The sequence below is a fragment of the Schistocerca serialis genome, chromosome 2, assembly GCF_023864345.2.
Source record: "Schistocerca serialis cubense isolate TAMUIC-IGC-003099 chromosome 2, iqSchSeri2.2, whole genome shotgun sequence".
Classification (NCBI taxonomy): domain Eukaryota; kingdom Metazoa; phylum Arthropoda; class Insecta; order Orthoptera; family Acrididae; genus Schistocerca; species Schistocerca serialis.
In genome coordinates, this window is record NC_064639.1 from 1,028,223,737 (window position 1) to 1,028,244,209 (window position 20,473).

The window sequence follows — 20,473 nt, forward strand, 5'->3', positions numbered from 1 at the left end:
ACTGGGAGGAGCACACCACAGAACTGCTGAAGCGTCTAAACAAATCTCTGTTTGCAATGCGAATTTTGTCAGACATAGGGGATATAAAAATGAAAAAGCTAGGATACTATGCTTACTTTCACTCCATAATGTCATATGGGATTAATTTTTGGGGTAATTCATCAAGTTGAGCTACAGTTTTCCGGGCACAAAAGCGTGCAGTAAGAGTTATATGTGGTGTGAACTCAAGAACATCTTGCAGAAGCCTGTTTAGGGAACTAAGGATACTAACTACTGCTTCCCAATATATTTATTCCTTAATGAAATTTGTCATTAAAAATATATCACTTTTTCAAACCAACAGCTCAATTCATGGAATCAATACTAGAAATAAGAATAATCTTCACAAGGATTTAAAGTCACTTAGTCTTGTACAAAAAGGTGTGCATTATTCAGGAACACACATTTTCAATAACTTGCCAGCAGCCATAAAAAGCTTAACAACCAATGAAATTCAGTTTAAGAGAAGCCTAAAGGATTTGTTGGTGGCCAACTCCTTCTACTCCATTGATGAATTTCTCAGTAAAACCAACTCATTTGTATATAAGTACAATATAACTTCTGCACAATTTCAGTGCAGTAATATGTTCATTGAAAATTGTGTGTGTGTGTGTGTGTGTGTGTGTGTGTGTGTGTGTGTGTGTGTGTGTGTGTGTGTGTGTGTGTGTGTGTGTGTGTGTGTGAGTGTGTGTGTGTGTGTGTGTGTGTGTGTGTGTGTGTGTGTGTGTGTAAGTAAGTACAATCCAACTTCTGCACCATTTCAGTGCAGTAATGTGTTCATTGTAAATAAGTATTATAGTAGTTGTAGTACATGTTTATTACCTTATAAATAAATAAAAACCTTTTTTATTTTAAATTCAGTGCATTAGTATTTGTAAAATGACTCTTTAATATAGTGTTCATTAAAAAATGACGATCACTCCACGTGGGACCTGTGGAATGGTACATTAGTTTATTTGTTTTAGTTGTAAATATTTGTCATGTATTGTTGTTTTTCTGACATGTTCCACATCCTGGAGTACCTCCTCACTACAGATCAATTGGAATGAAAGTAAATCTAATCTAATCTGTATCACTCAAAAAAAAAAATGGCTGTCATTAATGTCCACAGTTGAGAGAATTCTTAAGCTTTGGATTCCATTAAAACAATTTTTTGACGCTGAAGACAGATCACCTAAAAAATTTCAGATTTTTTCAGTAGTCTGATCAGTGAAATTTACTTCGTGTTTCTGCAGTCAAACTTGGCTCTGTTTGAAAAAAAATACAGAATGTGTGGAGAAGAATAAAGTCTCAATAATTGAAATAATAAAAATATTAATCGACACTAAAAGATGTCTGACTGAAAGTAAGACTGCTAGTTTTATTGCCATACAAACCAAGGTGAATATCAACAAATAGAAGAATAAGAACCCTAACCAAGAAATAATTAACTTGTTTTCGAAATCTGAGGAACTGACAATTGTTTTCTATACCATAAAATTTGAGAAATGGTCTATTTGTCTCAATAAATATCAAGTATTTGAGTGCATGACGCTATCTGAAAAACCAGATTGTGTGATGATTGAAAACGTATATTTCATATCTGTCTAAAAATGGTGTGAAGATTTCAGGTGACACTTGTTTTCAGGAATGTATGTATATGAAGAGCTTTTTAGAAACTAAGCATGACTTGGAAGAACACTCTGTGGAAGAAAGGTGGATTTACTTTCGTAAGGAAACCGAAAATCTTGGACCTAAATGCCAGCAGCTAAAATTATGTGAAAATTTGTTTTCTATTTCTGCACACAACGCCACTGTAGAAAGAGTATTTTCGCCGATGTCGGACCAGTGGACTGGCGAAAGAAATCGACTGCTGCCAGGGACTGTGGAGTCAAACTTATAGTGCCAGTTCAACTAGAAGCTGACTTCCTTGGGGTTTTATAAATATGTAAAAGGGAAAAAAGACTTAATGATGAAGGTGAAATCTTCAAAACAATATGGTGAACCAGCTAATTCTACCTTGATAAGTTCCATGTATTGTGTTCTAAGTAAAAAGTAATTATATTAAATAAATTGTTCACTTCATTTCTACACCCTCATCTCAGAGTGTCTCAAAGAGGTCCCAGCTAGATATGGCAACCCTACCTTGAACCATCTAGCGACATTTGGTTTTGATATCAGAACAGGCTGTAGTTTCTGAGATCCGTACATGTTAACTGCAAGCAATTGTGTTATTTCTTCTTTTCTATACCGCCACCCTGTTCCCCCTTCCACCGCTCATGTCATTGTTCATCTTCAAAAGTCAGTGTTTTGTTAGAAAGATACTTGAGAAATGAAGTTTCATTTTGTCAATATTGGACACTTGAATCGCAATTTGACAACTAGCCTCCTAGTTCACTTTTCCATACTGAACGAGTTATCAACGCTGCACTTTCACCACAAATTTGACAAAACTATGTTATGACTCTTTTTGAAGTTAGCGAGCCATCCCTGGCTGGAGACGAGTCCATCAACGTCCAGAATAACAGCGATTGTCTTTTCTGTAAACATATAAAATATGATAGGTAAGTTTTGTCTTTTACGATTACCAAGCGATTTTTATAATCATTCTCCAGGACGTGTGGGAACTCACCATTCCGAATTCTTCTACTTCCACCGTATGATATGTTTCGAGCAATTCGATCTTCCTGCTTCAAGATTGTTGGCTACTTGGTACTTGTTGCTTCCCAGCATTTGCCCCTCAGTGCTTTATTGGGCGATTAAGCATTTAAATCACGATACCGGCACTTTTTTTCACTTTACCCCTGAACAAATGTGCTTAATGAGTTATACAGTGGGACAGAGTTGAGGTCGAGCTGGTCCAACACATGTTCTATCGAGGATAAATCTGGGGATCTTGTGGCTGTAGGACTACCTCAATATCATGCAGACAATTCATAGACTCACAAGTGTGTGGACAAGTACTATTCTGTTGAAAAAAGGCACCACATTCTCTTACACGAGAGGTAGTACATAAGGATGCAGGATGTCAGTGAGATACTGTTGTGAGACATAATTCTCTCAGTCACTACCAGCTGTGACCTACAATTATACATGATGGCTCCCCACATCATGATGCCAGGAGTAACATCAGCAGCAACGATGGACATATATAGCGGTGCAGAATGATGATACTCTGCTGGACACAAGGTGACGCCCTTCATCAGCTGTACATACTTCCTAGCCTCAAAACCTCTACAAAACAGTAGTTCATATTGTGGTGTTAATAGTAGCCTATGCACAAGATTGTAATCCCTGGTCTGGCTAGTGCTAGTCTCCGACCAATGATGTGGGATGACACAGAATGTTGCAGAGAGTACATTACTTGTTGTCGGACAGCAGGTGCATGAGTAAAGAGGTTACACTGTGCTTGGTGCACAATATAGCAATCCTGCCTTGTAGTGGTCAGATATGGTTGACCAGAATCTTGACAATGGATATGCCTGTACACAGTTTCCCATGCACTCTAACATCAGACCACAGCCACATTTGAATGCACAACAAATCTCGATATTATACGATTCAACCAGTTGGCCCAAACAAAACCCACAATTAGGGCCCTTTCAGACTTTGCCATGTGCTGATAATGTTCTCTCGTGTGAGTTTGTGGTACCTTCATGTGCCTCACATTGTTCACTGAGCACCTGACAGTAGTCATGCCCCATATATACCTATCGGCCTTGTAGCAACATTAAACAAAAACAACGCTAAGCACTCTAACCATTTACATACCTGCTGATAATGTATAACAGTACAAAGTTATACTGACATCCAACCAAGTTCTCTGGGTGCTTCATCTTTTTTGTCAGATAGTATGTATTGGTAATATATATTTTATACACATGAAGAAGCTATATAAAATATAGAAGAAATAATATTTCTTACAGCATTTGTGTTAATTGCTATATGGCACAGTTTTGAAATAATTAAATGAAGTGAGCTTCTTTAGCCCTCAATAATTCCATTTTAACTACTGTTTCATGGACAAGCATGAAAATGATGTTTAGTTGTGGTACAGTTGGCACTACAAATTATAGTAAAACAAAACTTATTTCAGTATGTTTTCACTGCAATACAACAGTATATGACTGACATAAATTCGTTTTCAGAACAAAAAATACCGATTTGTAAATTTTAAGAATTTAAAATTTCGGTTTGGGAAAATTTAACTTTCGTGAATGTATTCAAGTAGTAAATACTTTCGAATCTCATAGCAGTCCGAATAAAATATTATAAATATGAGATCTGTACATCAAATATTTTTTAATGTTTGAAAACGAAACAAAACAAAATACATCAATTTTAGGAAAGTTTACAAAATCAACAACAAAAATGAAATATAAAAAACGTTAATTTTGTTTTTTTTATCAGTATATTAAAGCAGACTGACCATAGGGCAATGTCATGCCACAGTCTACATCTAGATCTACATCTACATCCATACTCCGCAAGCCACCTGACGGTGTGTGGCGGAGGGTACCTTGAGTACCTCTATTGGTTCTCCCTTCTATTCCAGTCTCGTATTGTTCGTGGAAAGAAGGATTGTCTGTATGCATCTGTGTGGGCTCTAATCTCTCTGATTTTATCCTCATGGTCTCTTCGCGAGATATATGTAGGAGGAAGCAATATACTGCTTGACTCCTTGGTGAAGGTATGTTCTCGAAACTTCAACAAAAGCCCGTACCGAGCTACTGAGCGTCTCTCCTGCAGAGTCTTCCACTGGAGTTTATCTATCATCTCCGTAACGCTCTCGCGATTACTAAACGATCCTGTAACTAAGTGTGCTGCTCTCTGTTGGATCTTCTCTCTCTCTTCTATCAACTCTATCTGGTTGCGCTATTCAAGCAGTGGACGAACAAGCGTACTGTAACCTACTTCCTTTGTTTTCGGATTGCATTTTCTTAGGATTCTTCCAATGAATGTCAGTTTGGCATCTGCTTTCCCGACGATCAAATTTATATGATGATTTCATTTTAAATCACTCCTAATGCGTACTCCCTGATAATTTATGGAATTATCTGCTTCCAGTTGCTGACCTGCTATATTGTAGCTAAATGATAAGGGATCTTTCTTTCTATGTATTCGCAGCACATCACACTTGTCTACATTGAGATTCAATTGCCATTCCCTGCACCATGCGTCAATTCGCTGCAGATCCTCCTGCATTTCAGTACAATTTTCCATTGTTACAACTTCTTGATATACCACAGCATCATCCGCAAAAAGCCTCAGTGAACTTCCGATGTCGTCCACAAGGTCATTTAAGTATAATGTGAATAGCAATGGTCCTATTACACTCCCCTGCAGAACACCTGAAATCACTCTTACTTCGGAAGACTTCTCTCCATTGAGAATGACATGCTGCGTTCTGTTATCTAGGGACTCTTCAATTCAATCACACAATTGGTCTGATAGTCCATATTCTCTTACTTTGTTCATTAAGCGACCGTGGGGAACTGTATCGAACGCCTTGCGGAAGTCAAGAAACACGGCACCTACCTGGGAACCCGTGTCTATGTCCCTCTGAGCCCTGTGGACGAATAGCGCGAGCTGGGTTTCACACGATCGTCTTTTTCGAAACCCATGCTGATTCCTACAGAGTAGATTTCTAGTCTCCAGAAAAGTCATTATACTCGAACATAATTCGTGTTCCAAAATTCTACAACTGATCGATGTTAGAGATATAGGTCCATAGTGCTGCACATCTGTTCGACGTCCCTTGTTGAAAACGGGGATGACCTCCGCCCTTTTCCAATCCTTTGGAATGCTACGCTCTTCTAGAGACCTATGGTACACCGCTGCAAGAAGGGGGGCATGTTCCTTCGCGTACTCTGTGTAAAATCGAACTGGTATCCCTTCAAGTCTAGCGGCCTTTCCTCTTTTGAGCGATTTTAATTGTTTCTCTATCCCCCTGTCGTCTATTTCGATATCTACCATTTTGCCATCTGTGCGACAATCTAGAGAAGGCACTACAGTGGAGTCTTCCTCTGTGAAACAGCTTTGGAAAAAGCATTTAGTATTTCGGCCATCAGTCTGTCATCCTCTGTTTCAGTACCATTTTGGTCACAGAGTGTCTGGAAATTTTGTTTTGATCCACCTACCGCTTTGACATAAGACCAAAATTTCTTAGGATTTTCTGCCAAGTCAGTACAAAAGAACTTTACTTTCGAATTCATTGAACGCCTCTCGCATAGCCCTCCTCACACTACATTTCGCTTCGCGTAATTTTTGTTCGTCTGCAAGGCTTTGGCTATGTTTATGTTTGCTGTGAAGTTCCCTTTGCATCCGCAGCAGTTTTCTAGCTCGGTTGTTGTACCACGGTTGCTCTTTTCCATCTCTTACGATCTTGCTTGGCACGTACTCATCTAACACATATTGTACGATGGTTTTGAACTTTGTCCACTGATCCTCAACACTATCTGTACTTGAGACAAAAGTTTTGTGTTCAGCCATCAGGTACTCTGAAATCTGCTTTTTCTCACTTTTGCTAAACAGAAAAATCTTCCTACCTTCTTCAATGTTTCTATTTACGGTTGAAATCATTGATGCAGGAAACACTCAGGATAACATCAACAAGCCATATTACACTTACAAGATGTAACCATGACGTTTCCTCATAACATCTCCATCATTTGAAAGTAACTGATACTGATACTTGTGACAAGAATGATCAGGAAATGTGAGAAATTTAATCTTCTGTTTTTTAAGTGAAGGAAGTACATGAGAGGCATGGGAGATGTGTACAAGGACTCAAAAAACTGAAGATATCCTTTATTATTAATATCCAGTGTCTTCTATCATCAAGCATTCAAAACGTTTATTCCAGAAAATGATTTAAAAATCTAAATTCAGAATTTATAGTATTGAGTACTGAAAACACTTTCCTTGTTACTTTATGTATGTATGAAACAAAACCACTTCATTAGTATTTTGATCAATTTTCTATCGATGTCTTGTACAAGTAATGTTATATTTATTAAATTATTTGTGTTGGAAATTTGAAGCTGTTGCTATGAACCCTTTGCATTATTGTTCTCTGTGGTTTTATTTTACATTGTGCAATAGGTAATATTACGTTTGTGCTGTGTGGAAATTAACCTTAAATTTCTAGTTTCAAACTATAATCACTTTTTACTGACTGAATAAAAAAACATCCATATAAATTAATTGTGAAAGTCAACTGTAAATGTTCAGACAATCTCTCTATTTTTTTTTAATCTGAGTTTTTATCATATAACATGGTAGCTGCATGGTGCAGTAGCATGGAAGACCATACAAAAATACATAAATAAAGTTTGAATTCACTTTGTCAAGCATTGCCACACTAAAGATAAATACCATCTCATTCAGACCTCCTTCCTCTCAACGCTTGTCAAGTAATTCTTTAGTGCCCTTATTTATTTTCTATAAAATGCTCCATCCTTCATAGAATTTCAAGGTTTATGAGCAGATAGACAATGATAATTTGATGCTAGTTCTTTTCTAATGGTTCCTAGGAGTTCAAGTGCAACATGGTGTGCATATTATTGAGCATCATTATCATCAAAGAGTAAGTTGTGAACAATAGTGAATGAACAATGACACAATAATTCCAACTGTTCATTATCATTCACTTCGACCCATAAAGAAATGTTTAGATGTGATGGAATGGATGAGAATAGGAGAGAATGAGCATCAAAGCTTATTCTTATAATTATTTCTGTGTTCGAATGATTGTTTACATGTGTTTTGTTTGGTACATTGCTAGAATTGTATTGTGAGCACTCCATTGGTGATAAAGCAAACAAAGTTGCCAGGAAAAGAAAAAAGGAGGGTGACTGTATTTTTACTCTAGCATGAAATGTGTTGTAGTCAGTGCAATCGTGATTGCATTGATGCTCCATCCTTTCTTAGCCATGTAACAAAACATTAGATGTACATCAGTAAACTATTTTAGGTATCTGCTTACTACAATTAAGGAAAAACTACAAAGCAAGACACTAACACCCACAACTAACATCAACAGAAGAAAGATTAGCACATACTATTTAGTTCTTAGCTGGAGACTATTATGTTAGTCTTAAGTGTTTGTTTCACATTTCATCTCTTTCCGAGCTGGTGCTCTCTTCCCTCAGTCCTCTCTTGCAGAAGGCATTTAATGACTTTATCTTCTTTCTCACCTCCCCTGTCGGACTTGGAGTGCTAACAGCTTTTGTTCTCTATTTTGTGCTGTGGATCTCTCTGATCCCACAAGCGTATTTGACATGTATGTTTTGCTCTTAACAATATTACATTATATTCTACCTAACAAAACTATCATTTAATAACGATGGTACTTCAGGCACCAACAGTAATGGACTGCTACAATTCTACATTAAGGTGCACATACTTTTTAAATTCTTCGTACAATATCCATTAAATCTTAGTTTAGCCGATGTAAACTCTGTTCAGATGTAAAACTTCTGTGATGATGTGGTAGTTTCATCAGTAATTGTGAGCGTTCTATCTGTCGGATTATTTATGTAGACTTCTTGTAGAATTTCCACATTAAAATCAGTAACCTTGGACTTTATTTTCTTGTAGGAAACTTGATAATGGATTCTTGCCATACCCAAAATAGCAGACGTCACACACGTATAAATATATACGGCTTGCTAGCCATTAAGATCTACATCTACATCTACATTTATACTCCGCAAGCCACCCAACGGTGGGTGGCGGAGGGCACTTTACGTGCCACTGTCATTACCTCCCTTTCCTGTTCCAGTCGCGTATGGTTCGTGGGAAGAACGACTGTCTGAAAGCCTCCATGCGCGCTCTAATCTCTCTAATTTTACATTCGTGATCTTCTCGGGAGGTATAAGTAGGAGGAAGCAATATATTCGATACCTCATCCAGAAACGCACCCTCTCGAAACCTGGCGAGCAAGCTACACCGCGATGCAGAGCGCCTCTCTTGCAGAGTCTGCCACTTGAGTTTGTTAAACATCTCCGTAATGCTATCACGGTTACCAAATAACCCTGTGACGAAACGCGCCGCTCTTCTTTGGATCTTCTCTACCTCCTCCGTCAACCCGATCTGGTACGGATCCCACACTGATGAGCAATACTCAAGTATAGGTTGAACGAGTGTTTTGTAAGCCACCTCCTTTGTTGATGGACTACATTTTCTAAGGACTCTCCCAATGAATCTCAACCTGGTACCCGCCTCACCAACAATTAATTTTATATGATCATTCCACTTCAAATCATTCCGTACGCATACTCCCAGATATTTTACAGAAGTAACTGCTACCAGTGTTTGTTCCGCTATCATATAATCATACAATAAAGGATCCTTCTTTCTATGTATTCGCAATACATTACATTTGTCTATGTTAAGGGTCAGTTGCCACTCCCTGCACCAAGTGCCTATCCGCTGCAGATCTTCCTGCATTTCGCTACAATTTTCTAATGCTGCAACTTCTCTGTATACTACAGCATCATCCGCGAAAAGCCGCATGGGACTTCCGACACTATCTACTAGGTCATTTATATATATTGTGAAAAGCAGTCGTCCCATAACACTCCCCTGTGGCACGCCAGAGGTTACTTTAACGTCTGTAGACGTCTCTCCATTGATAACAATATGCTGTGTTCTGTTTGCTAAAAACTCTTAAATCCTGCCACACAGCTGGTCTGATATTCCGTAGGCTCATACTTTGTCTATCAGGCGACAGTGTGGAACTGTATCGAACACCTTCCGGAAGTCAAGAAAAATAGCATCTACCTGGGAGCCTGTATCTAATATTTTCTAAGATCATTTCAGTGCAGATGCACTGTCTCTCCTGAGCCCTTGCAGGAATCTAGCACGATGCAATGAGCAATGAGTAAGGTGGACAGAGGGTGCTATGCAAGTAGTGTGTGACAAGATGGGATACAGATAGACAAAGCCCACTTCCATGTGATGGGATATGTCAATACACAAATTGTTGAATATGGACAACGGAAAACCCACATGCAAATCAACCAGTACCACTTCATCCTGGAAAGGTCACTGTGTGGTGCGGGTTTACAGAATCATTTCTCATAGGGCCATATTTTTTTGAAGAGACAGGTGCTTCTGGTCCTGTTACCTGTACCGTCACTGGTAAGCACTATGAGTGTCTTTTGCACAACCTCGTCATTCCAGCTTTCCAACATTGTGGATGTGTGGATGGGATCATTTTTATACAAGATGGCGCACCTCCACACATTGCAAATCCAGTTAAAAGCAGTTTCTTGAAGCGCAATTTCGGAAATATTAAAATTTTCAGCCGTCATTTCCATACAGCCCGGCTGTCCCAATCACCTGATCTTAATCCGTGTGACTTTTGGCTCTGGGGCTAACTGAAAGATGTTGTGTTCAGTGTTCCGATTGGAAGTTTACCTGCATTGAAGGCATGCATTGTGCAACACATTCTGAATGTGACCTGGAAACACTTTGATCAGTTGTGGAAAATGCTGTTTCTCGATTTCAACTTGTTGCAGTAAACGATGGACAGTATATTGAACATGTTTTGCGCCAGTCACACGGAAATTAATAGAGTGATTTGATTCTGATTGATGCTTTTTATATGTTTTTTGGCCTCAGGACAATTAAAAACAGATGTGATTGATGCTCTTTAAGCGGTTTTTGGCCTCATGACAACTAAAAACCGATTTTTCCCATCCGATCTGATATGACCTTGCCATGGTGAATGGGCTTACGTAACTAACAGTATCACACCATACACCCATGTACACTGAGTAGTATAGTTTGTTTAACATCAAAGGTACACCTTAGTTGCATGATTCTTTTGTCATTTGCAGTAGATCACTATCAAATTATGATGGTTACAGCGCCATCTATTGCTACATTATGTAACTATTTATTTTTCTTCTGCTATACGTTTTCTCCCTTCTCCAGTAATATTCCGTTGCAATTTGACATCATTCTTATTAGTGGTGTTATTTATACAGTAGTTTGAAAATTTAATTATTATCACCCTGTATATATTATAGCCAAGAAATGCAGCTTTGCTGAGGTATTTAGTTATAGCCATGTCCACACCCATACCATATAGCAACTGGCCTTGTGCTTAATGTTTATTATATCATATCTCCCGAACTGTGTGTCATGCTGCTATGCTATAATTGTGTTGATGGAATCTGTAGCATCGAAGTAATACATTTACACGTCATGTATAATACAACAGTTCTTCATACATCTCACTGTTTATGATATGATATCTAATGAACTACATGACCGACATGATCTATTGTGATTTGTTGTATACAGAATTAGTAGCAAAGAAGTGATAAATTTAAATGTCATGCATGATGCAGCAGTGTTTCACACATCTCTTGCTTTATGGTATCACACATCCAGAACTATGTGTTGTACGATATGCACTACTGGCCATTAAAATTGCTACACCAAGAAGAAATGCAGATGATAAACGGGTATTCATTGGACTAACATATTATACTAGAACTGACATGTGATTACATTTTCACACAATTTGGGTGCATAGATCCTGAGAAATCAGTACCCAGAACAACCACCTCCGGCTGTAATAATGGCCTTGATACGCTTGGACATTCAATCAAACACAGCTTGGATGGCGTGTACAGGTACAACTGGCAATGCAGCTTCAACACAATACCACAGTTCATCAAGAGTAGTGACTGGCGTATTGTGACGAGCCAGTTTCTCGGCCACCATTGACCAGGCGTTTTCAATTGGTGAGAGATCTGGAGAATGTGCTGGCCAGGGCAGCAGTCGAACATTTTATCTATCCAGAAAGGCCCGTACAGGACCTACAACATGCGGTCGTGCATTATCCTGCTGAAATTTATGGTTTTGCAGGGATTGAATGAAAGATAGAGCCACGGGTCGTAACACATCTGATATGTAACGTCCACCGTGCAAAGTGCCGTCAATGCGAACAAGAGGTGACCGAGACATGTAACCAATGGCACCCCATACCATCACGCTGGGTGATACGCCAGTATGGCAATGACAAACACACGCTTCCAATGTGCGTTCACCGAGATGTCGCCAAACACAGATGCGACCATCATAATGCTGTAAACAGAACCTGGATTCATACGAAAAAATGACGTTTTGCCATTCGTACACCCAGGTTCGTCGTTGAGTACACCATCGCAGGCGCTCCTGCCTATGATGCAGCGTCAAGGGTAACCGCAGCCATGGTTTCCGAGCTGATAGTCCATGCTGCTGCAAACGTCGTCTAACTGTTTGTGCAGATGGTTGTTGTCTTGCAAACGTCCCCATCTGTTGACTCAGGGATCGAGACGTGGCAGCACGATCCGTTACAGCCATGCAGATAAGATGCCTGTCATCTCGACTGCTAGCGATACGATAAACCGAAATCGCGATAGGCTACAATTCGACCTTTATCAAAGTCGGAAACTTGATGGTAATAATTTCTCCTCCTTACACGAGGCATCACAACAACGTTTCACCAGGCAACGCCGGTCACCTGCTGTTCCTGTATGAGAAACCGGTTGGGAACTTTCCTCATGTCAGCACATTGTAGATGTCGCCACTGGCGCCAACCTTGTGTGAATGCTCTGAAAAGCTAATCATTTGCATATCACTGCATCTTCTTCTTGTCGGTTAAATTTCGCGTCTCTAGCACGTCATCTTCGTGGTGTAGCAATTTTAATGGCCAGTAGTATAATTTTGCACTTACATTCAGTGGTATTGTGCATACTGTCTGTTAGATGTGTCGCAAATACAACTAGTAGCATAGAAGTAACAAATTATAGTCATGCCTCAACCAGTACTTTTACTACATGAACAGCAGGAGAGTAATAAGTGATAAACATTTCTCCAATCATCATTTTGTAGGGGTAGTCAGCGAGAACAAATTTTGTAAAAGTTTGAAATTTAGTGTAAGGTTTTTTGCAAGTCGCTAAGTGCACTCATTTACAAATACTGCATGGATAAAGTCTGGGAATTAACGAGTAATGGTCTATACTCGTTTTTCATTAGCACGCCTTTCACAGCTATGTGGTTCTTAGCCCTACAGTGATTGTTGCCTGATTGTAAGATTTATATGTATCATGTTTGGTTGAAATTGATCCATTGATGTAGGAGGAGACATGGAATGCACACACACACACACACACACACACACACACACACGCGCGCACACACATACATACACACACACACACACACACACACACACACACACACACACACACACACACACGCACACACACACACACACACACACACACACACACACACGCACATGAACACAAACACACACATCTAATTATATAATGTGTATGGATATTTGTCCTACTAGCAGATGACAGAAATTTTTTTATGTGCTAAAGGAACAAAATTTTATTTTTTTGTCTGCTTATGAAAGTTAATTGACATACACTGCAAATTACAGAAGTCCTGAGATAGAACCCTGTGGAATAATGTGCCTAGTTTTTATCTAATTCTAGAATGCTTTTGCTTTGTAATGGATACAAATTTAATACACTTTTCTTTGTAGGATGTGGATTAGGTAAGCTGATGGCTATCTATCTGCAGTGTCGACTATTTCATGGTAATTTAAATTCTGGTTGATCATATTGTAGTTATTATAATCAAAAAAACATTCCATATTGTAGCACTCACGAATTGTGATGTATCACCTCTGAGGTTCAATGTAGCTTCTTATACTGGCAGTTCTCTTGGAAATTTGAAATCCATGTCACTGATATTGTTTTTAAATTATCTTGTATATTACCTTCCCACAGCTTCCTGAAAAGCCCACCAATTACATAAAGCAGTAGATTATCACTACTGTTTTATTTCCTCTCTTGTGTTAGTGCTTGAGAACGGCATAATAAAGTCTGTCTAGGAAATTATCACTCTGGAGGTATCTACCGTAATTTTACTGCAGCATAAAATGGTAAAGCAAGTGGGAACTGAAAATTTCCAATAGATAAAGAGAGTATCACAACTGCAAGTTAATAACCTTTGGATAGATCCCAGAATTTGTTTTAGAACAGAAACCTTGTTCACTGGTAGACCAGTAATGATGTCTGAGTATAGAGTTTTCTATATCAAAGGATATCATAATCTGCATGTAGTATTAAGACCGCTTCTTCCTTATTGCCAAATCCAGGAATGATGGCTGTTCGCGCAGGTCGAGAAACAGGTGGGGAATGCATTGTTGCTGGTATCATGTGAAAGTTGTGATACCCAAATAAACACGTTTTGCCCTTGTTGTAAGCATCTATCCTGCAAATTATGTCTCTCACTCACTTATGTAGAATTTTTCGCTTATTACTACCATCAGCCATGGGAACTCTAAACTAATGGAACCATAATTCACTAACTAAATTACTGTAATCACGTTTAATGCTCGCAGTGGGTACGACATTTCCAGCAGAGTTCTCAGAACACTATTTAACGCTCACTGGCTGTCATAGAACGCATGATGTAGGTGTGCAACGAGCGTAAACTCGACCAGCATCATTTCTGATTCCAGCTACAGAGTCCAAAGAACTCTTCTCTGAAAATACATTATACTCAAGATGAAAATTCAGTCTGTGTTGTGACAGAAAGAACTGAAATGTCAAGACCGATTCAAACTGGACATCAACAGAACAAAAGACGATGTCACCATCAAATTCATGTGTTCACATTAGATGGAAAGTCAACATGTCATATGCTTGAAGTCAGATAATGGGATACCATCCATTGTAGGCTACAAAATGTCAGAATATAGTATCAGAATTTAGGAACTAGCAATGATAAAGTTTATGAATGGTCCAATGAAACTTCATGATTCATATTCTTGAAAAATTTTGTATTTTAAACTGCTGAGAAGTGAAACAATACGGAGTGTTTTCCAAAAATTTCAAAACATTGACATTTATTTGGTTGAGAAAATACATAAATACTAACAAAAAATGGCTCTGAGCACTATGGGACTTAACTTCTAAGGTCTGTCTTGTCCTGTGACATGAGCAACCAGGTTGTGGGATTCTTTCTGACTCAGAAAATAGACAATAATGAGAAATGGTTCAAGTGGCTCTGAGCACTATGGGACTTAACATCTGTGGTCATCAGTCCCCTAGAACTTAGAACTACTTAAACCTAACTAACCTGAGGACATCACACACATCCATAACCGAGGCAGGATTCGAACCTGCGACCGTAGCATTCGCGCGGTTCCAGACCGTAGCGCCTAGAACCACTCGGCCACCCTGGCTGGCTGTACTAACACATCAATTATGTTTACAAAGCAATACTTACTGCTTTTGACTTCTTCCATTGTTATAATTTTCTTTCTAAGTACCCACAACGCCGGAAAAGCCTTATTTCTCCAACAATAGAACTGCCTTCTATTAAGATATATAGATAGATATTTAATGAAAATGGTTTCATAAATCCATATTCACATTTATTCTCAATTTAGGCTTTTTCTTTGTCCAAGTATTTTAAAATCTGAGTCATTTTCCGATTTCAAATATCAGATCTCTTTTGTCGAAGAACACTCATGGAAAAAATGTCAGAGAGATTTTGCAACAATTCAGTGCGTCACAAAAGCAAAGCAGACAACAAAACAAAGATTAATAATCACAAATGCATGAATTACACAACAAAGACTGTGAATTCCAATCGGTTAACTTCTGATGTTATGTAGCAGAGGACAAAACAGTCTCCCTACCATCAGCGCCAAAACTTTCTTCCTGAGAAACACTAGCGGCTCGTTCAGCCCCCTTCCATTGACAGTGTATGCCATCTTTTGAAATACACTATGGGATGTTCCATCCCGTTTCGTGACGTCAATTGTGTATCACTTCACAGTAACTATGTCAATATTTCAACGTACTGCGATACATTCTCTCTGGTGAAGTACACTAATAATAAATTGTTGCTAATAATCTTCTTTGAACGTAGGTCCACAGTTACCAAGTAAAAAAAATTTAAAAGCCTCCATAAACAAATCGCAATTTCTGATAAAGTACTTTATGTAAAGAAATGTATGTCAGGAGAAAAATCACGTATTTTGAAAAAAGGCCACTGCTCCTGCTCCTCCTCTTAACGTAATTGTTGCTGTTTCTATATAATACTTCAAAGAGTTTATTTAACTTTGTATATCACATTATCTACAGCCTACCTAGGTCATAATGTCAAAGTCATAGCTTATTTAATACGAACATAAGTGCTATCGTTTAGTAGAATTTACATCTCCAAATTCAAATATCCTGGCTAAAAGGAACTTCTGGCTTAGGTTTGGCAAGGGCGTGCCCACATGATGTGATTGTACAGAGGACAGTGCAGATGTCAGCAATGGATCATCATGACTGTGGGGTCCGATATGACTTCTAAATCCTAGATGGAGATGCATAAGCACCTGGCAATTTTTTTTCCTCTAGAATTCAACAATTTTTCAGCCATTTGTAGAGTACTAATAAAGAACAACTACCAACTATTTTTGGTTATTACTGTTCCCCAAGATACAACTAAGAAATTGTAAACCTGATGCAGGTCGTCATGCTCATTTGTGTGTAATCGACCCTGTTTTATGTCTTGCTCTTTATTCACATGCATTGTATCTTGCTCTTTATTCACGTGCATTGTGGTTACAAACGATGATTCCATTGGTTTTACTGTGAGGTGCTTAGGTTAGGAAATAAACCCCGCAATACAGAATATGTGCGAAACGTGCGTTAAAATCCTAGCAAAATTTTAGTTCTTACCAAGCCATATTCTGTGCCCGGTTGCTGGACATCATCTTCTTTTTTCACATAAAGGCGATTCAGTTAGTATACGCGAAGTATTTGTGTCAGTTACGATGAAAACTTAACCTACTGACAAACAGTAACACATTACACATTAGGTACGTCGACTTCAAAACTTGTTACCATGGTTACTGTTTGCAACAAACGCCACCTGCGTGTTCGATTAATCGTTTGGTGCGTATTATCGATGTACTTGCCAATTTGTTGATCATTGATATTTTGAGTTAGGAGTTTCGTGCTGGGCGGTGTTATATATATATTATATAGTATACACGAAATGTGTGGAAGTATGCGGGAGAAGCGAAGAAGAAATACTTGATTTGGAAGTAACACAACTATCTCAGATTGATCTGGAGCCAGCATTCAGCATTGTTGTGAATTCTATTAATGAGTGTAATATCATTAATGTGAAGAAAAACGTGTATTGGAATAATTTTCCTTGTTAGTCCACAACATTTCGAAACACCTTCGGAGTCGGTGTGACAATGTACACTTTACGTATCAGATGATCAATGCGTGTTTTTTACCATATTTTACGGAATTTGTGAGCTATTAGGACACTGTAATGATGGACAGCGTACAATACAAAAAGCTTCAGAATGACCATGTATCAAATCTTAATGGAACAACTCGTTTTGAAACCATATTACAAGTGGCACCTATCCCATTCTCAACATTACTTTCGTTGTTAGCGGTACCGCTATTGGTATCCGTGAGATGCGGAAGCCGCACAGCACACTTTGTTAAGTTTTCTGCCGAATTTTGTGTATTAGTTTTGCCTATTACTTTAACACTGACAGTCTTTAATGATGCGTTACATTTGGTTATTATTTTCTTAATGTTGCTGGTGTCATTAGCAACATATACACACACAAGAAACTGTCATCGCACAGATTATCTTAACTATTTACAAGAACTTTGGGTATCAAAAATTTCTTGTAAGAATGTGCCTTTTGTAACAATGTTCAGAGCAATAACGAACCTGGTAACTGTGCTGTGTATATTAGCCGTGGATTTCACAATTTTTCCACGAAAGTTTGCAAAAACAGAGTATTTTGGCTATTCGGTAATGGATGTAGGTGTAGGTTTGTTCTGCATTTCAAATGCAATTGTTTCTCCTGAAGTTAGACATGCAAATAATATGACATATAATTCCTCAAAATATATTTTAAAGAGTGTAATTAGCTGTCTACCACTATTTGTCCTTGGAGTAGCAAGGTTTTTCACGTTGACAAACATTGAATATCAGGTACATGTTACAGAATATGGTGTTCACTGGAATTTTTTTCTAACCCTTGCTTTTGTGAAGATTTTTTCATCTGTGATAATATATTTAATCGGCTATGAATATGTGGGGTTATTGTCAGTATTAGTGTCATTTTTTCATCAGTGTTTTCTGAATGCTGGCGTTCAAGATTTGGTACTCTCTCACAACAACACACGATCCAGTTTTTTGACAGCTAACTGTGAAGGACTTGCTTCACTAGCAGGTTACCTAGCTATTTATTTTGCCGGAATGTATATTGGTGGAATTATCAGAGATACAGGGAGTCTTTTCTGTGACTATGTGTATTTAACATTAAAACTTGCACTTGGAATTGTGATTATGTGGGAAAGTACAATTTTAGCAGAGTACTATTTTGGGGTATCACGCAGACTTGCCAATACTGGCTATGTCATTTGGGTTCTGTGTGTATCACTCGTATTCTTCGAAATGTTTTTGTTTTGCTCTCTTGCAGTTCATTCTATAAAAATGTATACAACTAAAATGACGAGACAGTTTGAAATTAATTATGTACCAATGCTGTATGATGCTGTGAATTTTAATGGCCTGGCATGTTTCCTGTTCGCAAATATTCTTACTGGTGTAGTAAATTTATGCTTCTACACACTAACCTTTTCAAAATTTTCTGGTATTATCATGGTCATATTGTACATGGGCACTGTATGTTTAAGTATTGCAACACTCTACTGGAAGAAAATAAAGCTTAAATTTTGGTGAAAATTGTTTTGGTTTGAAACATGATCTTATGAATCATGTGAAATGTAGATGATGTGATAGCATTAAATCAAGTAAAATATTCCATTGACTATGTATGGAGATAATTTGATTGCCATTCAGAACATTAAGAGATTGATTGAGGTGATGCTGCAGTGAGACAGAACTTATATTCAGTCGGAGGAGAGGGTTTCAAATCTGCATTCAACTATCATCACTTAAATTTTCTATATTAAGGCTGAGGTGTTAAGTTCAACTAGGCCACTGCCAAAAATAAAAGTGGCAGGGAAGAACACTTATAAAGATAAGATGAGAGGAATTAGTAATGGAAAATTCCTAATTTTGTATAAATAGTTCTCATTCGGTTGAATGATTTTTGTGGTCATGGACTATCTTGCAGCTGATGAAGGGGATTAGCATGCTTACTAAAAGTATGAATTTTTTAAAACTAATGACTGATTGTATATAAAGATGACATCTTGAGCTGTTGTGTTTTCTGTTGGATATCTGTGTCGTCCATGCACAATATTTGAACAGTGTGACTCCATCTGGTGCACCTGATGAAGGCGAGCCATATTATTGAAATGTTGTGCATGGTCAACGCTGATATCCAGCAGAATACCTGACACCCCAAGATGTCAACAGATTGGCAGGAAAGCCTGAAGAATTACAGTAAAATGGCTGATGAAGCATACATATTCTTCAGTGAGATCTGAACTTACAGCGAAGTCATCCTTCTGTTCGAAAAGTGACCACATTATGCTGAACTTATCACCTGCTACTGTGTTGGTCATTCTATCATTGCCATAATATTATGGCTAAAGTAGATAATTTGGAAACTGAAAAATAAGTTTAGGTCCAGCTTCTAGGTGGAATGGATTTCCTGGGCTCGAAAACTGAATTTACTAACTCGATGTTATACCTTAAGTGAGAGTCATGCCGAATATTTCATCAAAATGATAAGAAAATAATGAGAGAATTTCTGGAGCCAATCTGTTTCTTAAAGTGAACCAAGAATGTCACACACTTGTGAAGCATGGCCTGCTGTCAGCTGACTGTTAAAAACGTGGTACAGGCAGATGCCAAGTTGACCAGGGGCGAAATAGCAAAAGAATTGGTCAGTGAGTTATGTACCCATTTAAGTAAACTGGGATGAAACATTGCAGTTGCCTACGATGTCCTGAAGAAATTAAACCAATGACTGTGTGCAATGTAAGTTTTTTTTCTTCTAGCTGCTGTATCAACAAAAGAAGAAGCAGTTGTCATAAAAAGGCCTAGATTGTGATTGTTAAGCAACACTGTTTTTCAGTCTCTAATAACCAAAAGAGCAAAAAGTATTATTTAATTGTAATGATTACCACATGACCACTGAGGATTCTGTGTCAGAAAAAGCAAAAGGTGCCTTATGAATGAGCTTTTCAATCTTATGCTTAAGGAAGCAAGAAACCAGAATAACAATAAGAGCAGGAGGGTCAGAAAGCTGAATGTTGGGTGTAGCTTCTATGGAGCTTTGTACAGTTGGTTTGTATGAGAGCGTCGCACAAATGCGCAACAAACTTAGTAACAAAAGCTGTAATTGAGGTGGTGTGCATCATGGAAGGGTTTACTACTTCCTCACATATACATCTCTCAAAATGACCACAACGAGAAA

The 20,473-nt window shown here is 38.2% G+C and overlaps 2 protein-coding genes across 3 annotated transcripts in view; one reads left to right on the forward strand and one right to left on the reverse strand.

Moving 5' to 3' along the window:
• The window catches only part of LOC126458450 (CBY1-interacting BAR domain-containing protein 1), a 211,698-nt gene extending 194,773 nt beyond the window's left edge, over positions 1-16,925 (reverse strand). For both annotated transcript variants that reach the window (XM_050095516.1, XM_050095515.1), the window contains exon 1: positions 16,782-16,925. In XM_050095516.1, coding sequence (XP_049951473.1) covers positions 16,782-16,816 — 35 coding nt within the window. In that variant the 5' untranslated portion in view covers positions 16,817-16,925. The remainder of the gene's footprint in view (positions 1-16,781) is intronic.
• A 102-nt stretch (positions 16,926-17,027) lies between these two features.
• LOC126458449 (uncharacterized) lies at positions 17,028-18,906 on the forward strand. Its single transcript, XM_050095513.1, has one exon. The coding sequence runs from the start codon at positions 17,389-17,391 to the stop codon at positions 18,823-18,825; it is 1,437 nt and encodes a 478-aa protein (XP_049951470.1). The 5' UTR covers positions 17,028-17,388; the 3' UTR covers positions 18,826-18,906.
• The last annotated feature ends 1,567 nt before the right edge of the window (positions 18,907-20,473 follow it).